The sequence below is a fragment of the Pteropus vampyrus genome, unplaced genomic scaffold (genome assembly GCF_000151845.1).
Source record: "Pteropus vampyrus isolate Shadow unplaced genomic scaffold, Pvam_2.0 Scaffold504, whole genome shotgun sequence".
Taxonomy (NCBI): Eukaryota; Metazoa; Chordata; class Mammalia; order Chiroptera; family Pteropodidae; genus Pteropus; species Pteropus vampyrus.
The window spans coordinates 499566-503976 of record NW_011889285.1 but is presented as its reverse complement, the minus strand read 5'-3'; the positions used below and the strand labels follow the sequence as shown (position 1 = coordinate 503976).

Here is a 4411-nt window from a genome sequence, read left to right as displayed (position 1 = left end):
TGAAGTGTCATTTGTTAGCAATGTCATCTGATTCTATATAACAGAAAATCTCTATAGTCCTAACATAATAAAAATAAAACTGGAAAGTAATTGTGGTGGTTAATTATATGTTTCAACTGGACTGGCCACAAGGTACCCAGAATAAACCTCATTTCCGGGTGTGTCTGTGAGGATTTTGTTTCCAGATGACATTAACATTGGAATCTGTGCACTCAGTAAAACAGATTGTCCTTCCCAATGTTTTTGGGCATCATCCCATCTCTTGAAGGCCTGAGTAGAACAGAGACAGGGGAAGAAAGAACGTGTTCCTTGTGCTTCCTGCCTGCCTACCTGGACTCGTATTAACCACCATCGACCATCTGGTTCTCAAGCTTTTGAACTTGGACTAAATTACACCACCAGCTTTCCTGGCTCTCCAGTTTGTAGAAGGCAAGTCCTTGAACTAGTCAACCTCTAATACATCTTCATATATTTGAAAGCTATATATAACATTGGTTCTGTTTCTCTGGAGAATGTTCACTAATAGAGTATGAAACAATTCTAAAATCTTGTGTAAGTGGCACAGTGAATTGTGAGAATATGACTCAGGTGAACAGTGCAATTTTCAAAGATGTGTGCTTAAAAGTGACTTGGGACAGGTAAAGGTAAAAAGGAGAAAGTTGTAGAGGTGATAATGCACAAAGTCAACCTTAATCCAGTAAGAGCAGGTCAGATAAGGAGAAGCCAGAGTAAAAAAAAGAGAGAGAGAGAGCTTTGCCTGTATGTACCATCCGAGTAAGTCAGTCGTCTGGGATGCACCTATATCTTTAACAGGAGAGGTGGTTAAATAAAGAGGCACCCCTACTTTAACTCTTTTTTCTCATGGGTCTCAGAATCTTGTTGTCATGCCACTTCTAATATCTTGTCAGATTATTAGCACCAGTTTTTGTTTTATTAAAAGTTGCAGAGATTCCCTTCATGAAAATTCTTCTTATGTGCTCCCCCTTCTCCTGATCTCTCAGTAGAAATCAGTTTCTAATTGGCAGATACGGTCCAAGGAGATGAGCAAGGTTAGTGATTTTAGAGGAACTGTAATAGATCCCTGAGTTTGAACTTGGAAATCTTGTAGGACTAGTAAATACAAAATAAGTTATAAAGCAGGGCAGCTGTCACAATTGCAAAGTTCCCAATCCCAGAGAGGACAGTGTGCTAGAAATTTATGTTGAGAGCCATCAAAATTCTACATTATTACCCTTGAAGTGTTAAATTATTAAGCGTCAAAGAACTCTTGTGACTTTCCTCTGTTTTCTTTCTCAAAATATGTCTTTCAGCTCTGAGCAGGGTAGGCATAGCTCTGTGTGCAGAACTGGTCCAGCAGCCTGGGTTGTGGCTCATGGAACTCCAGAGACTCCTTTTCTAGGACTTCCTTTGTTAGGATTTCTCAGGAAATCCTAGGATTTCCAGAAGGTACGAACTCAGTTACTATACCTTGTGAGGAAATGAAAATGCATAAGTGGAAGGCAATAGGGAGGTTGCAGTGGGGAGCCCGGTGTTATCACTAATACTATCATTAGTACTATCTACCCCACCCACTTTGCACCCAGTAGGACAAGTTATTACCTATCGATATCTTGATAAGAACTCTGTGCAGTGATCTGCTCTAATTTATAATGTATGCTTCTCTAAGAAAAAGTTTCTTCTTTTGCTATTCTGGGTAAGTCTATTCCTTGTCATAAATTTGAAACTGACTTAAAAAAAAGAAAATTAAAGGAAAGAAAAAAATTAAAGAAAGAAAAGTGCATAGGATAGTATAAACCATGGTATACCCCAGTGTTTTACCACAAGGAAAAGGCCTCAACACGAAAGGACCATCTCTGATAAGAACAGCTGTCCCTAAAATATGGCTTCCTTGCTGGACAGATTTTAGAAACTCAGACTTTTACAATTTTCTGTCCCATTCCCAATAAAGGGCCTTAAAACAGTCCCAGACTCTGTGTAAAAAGTTCTACAAAAGAATGAAACTGGAGTGGTCTTGACAGCAGAGTCTGGCATTTGAAAAATGAGATTTCAGTAGAATTTTTTACCGTTCTTCTGAAGGGTACAAATCTGTTGCACAGGATACTGACACCACGTACACTTTTCAATATTCACAAGAACAAATATTTATTATATTGTACAGCACACTGAAATAGATTCTTTACATTGAATGAAAGTTAGCTTTACACAACGATCTTAAGGGTGAGTTAGGTGCGGTTTAAAATCCCAACTTGTATTTTATGAAAAGAAACCCAGATTTTATTGATCATCACACACCTTCTAGGAGAAGAGATAGGTTTTGAACTCAAACACTCAGAACATACACTCTTCACTCTGAGTACATATATATAGTCTATTATTTCCTTTACTTGACTCTGATAAACCTGCTGTATTCTGGGCAACAAACAGACATATACTCAAAGACTCCTTTGTTGGTGCTGGTGGGTGAGGGTGATATGAATTGTCCCAGGATAATGGATGGTGGCAGATAGGCTTTGCCATGTCTCTTCAATCAGCAATAAAGGAAAATATGGAGAAATGAGAGGGCAAAGATGTTATACCAATACTGTTCTGTCTATAGGAAAGATTAGACATCTTTCACTGAGAATACAATAAAAAAAGGTAAATGGATAAATAAGCTTCTCTTCTAACTTAAACCAGAAACAGAATATATCCCAAAGGTGAGTAAAAGTTCTAAAGAATGGAGACAGCAAGGAAGAGATGTTCTGAGTATAGAAATCAGCTCAGGTGCAGGAGATGATACCAGGGCAAGGGACATGACAAGAAGTGAGTAAAAAAATGAGAAGTTTCAGGAGTTTGGCTGGCATAAGGTCATGGGAGCTAGGCAATTCCAAGGGTTGAAATATGGGTAAGCAGTCTGAGAAAACTGACATCTAGAGAACTTGTAAATGAGTGACCCATGATTTGTGACATTAAAAAATGAGACAATGCCTGCTTCATACTCTAGGAAAACCCCAACTCGACGGGGAGGAACAGCCATGAAAAGAGTCAAGACTTTAGGATGAGAAGTGGAAGCGTCCTCAAAGGCCATGTACTCAGATTTATTCCGTAACCCTACAACCCAGTAACCATTTTCAGGTCTGTATTTGGAGTATTGATTTACATTTGGGTCAAAATGCAACTTCGAGTAATGATTTACATTTGATTTAAAAACAAACCCCGAGCTATTTTTTCCAAAGTGGTTATTTGTTTTCCTGCACACCCCCAGGATCCAAGCAGTCTTCTCAGACACGTCAACTTCCCAGTAATATTTCCCCGAGGAGAAATTTTGGCAGCCGAAGGCATCAAAATCAGAAAAGTTACACGAATGTAGATTCCTAAACATAAAACAGTGTCCAGCTTTCACTTGTCTCTGATCCATAGAAATGACAACATTCGAAAGAGAGTTCTCTGGATTCAGCATTATGTCCACTGTAGGAAAAATTACACACTCAGGTGAATTATATAGGGCTTGTGTGTCTTGTGATATTTTTGAAGAGGAATACTGGGGACTGATAACAACTTGAGTTGATGGGTCAGAGATGAGCAGATCACGTAAGAACTGTCATGTATATGCATGTTTGGGAGGGAACTAAAATCATGGGACTTAAAAGTAACCACACTCCTAAAAAGGGATCAGAACATGGTGATTTGAAAACTCTGCAACTTATTCTTACCCCAGTAGCTCTGGACTTCTGTCAGCTCTGAAATGACAAAAGTTTCAATGATATTGTTAGAAGCAAAGGAGGAAACACTAATACCTATCCTTTGTCTCGAATGATGACAGGGTAGGGGAGCCCTATGAGGCTATCAATTGGTGAATGAGAGGACACCAGGTCTTTCCCACTTAGAGATGATCACATCTTCAGCACAGGGTATCTACCTCTCCCCATCAAGCCTACAGCCTCTCTTTTGTCCTCATCTAGAAAGAACATCCACTCCCCTGCTTTTCTCTGATACTATAAGAACCGCACACCCAGACCCCTCCCCTGGTTCTCCTCACCTTTAAACCCTTGCAGCATCCCACTCAGGTCTGGAACTCGGAATGTACTCTTCAGTTTCTTGGAAACAATTTTTGGCTTCTTCAAGGTCCAGCTCTCACTCCTAGAGAAGACAAAAATTGATCATCCACACTTCGGACCTTGTGTCTCTCCAAAACCACTGTCTCCCTCACCTTTCACATCATTGATGTACTCAAATCCTCTTCACTGAAGAGCCTGAGGAAGAGAGAAGTGAGAGCCCCGACACCGTAGCCTGAAAAAATGTCCTCACATCTACCTTTCTATTTACCCTCTGTGTGACCTTGGGAAAGCCTACTCAAAGAAGCTCGTGTTCTTCCTTCTAAAACAGAAAAATTAACCCGTGCTCTCAACTGCTTAAAAATAATACAATATTA

At 39.7% G+C, this 4411-nt stretch overlaps 1 protein-coding gene across 1 annotated transcript in view; it reads right to left on the bottom strand.

Annotated features, from left to right (window-relative positions):
• Positions 1 to 2113: 2113 nt before the first annotated feature.
• The window catches only part of LOC105307583 (E3 ubiquitin-protein ligase TRIM22-like), a 13327-nt gene continuing 11029 nt past the window's right edge, over positions 2114 to 4411 (bottom strand). Inside the window, 3 exon segments of the mRNA XM_023524875.1 lie at positions 2114 to 3447; positions 3693 to 3719; positions 4019 to 4148. Coding sequence (XP_023380643.1) covers positions 2825 to 3447; positions 3693 to 3719; positions 4019 to 4148 — 780 coding nt within the window. The 3' untranslated portion in view covers positions 2114 to 2824.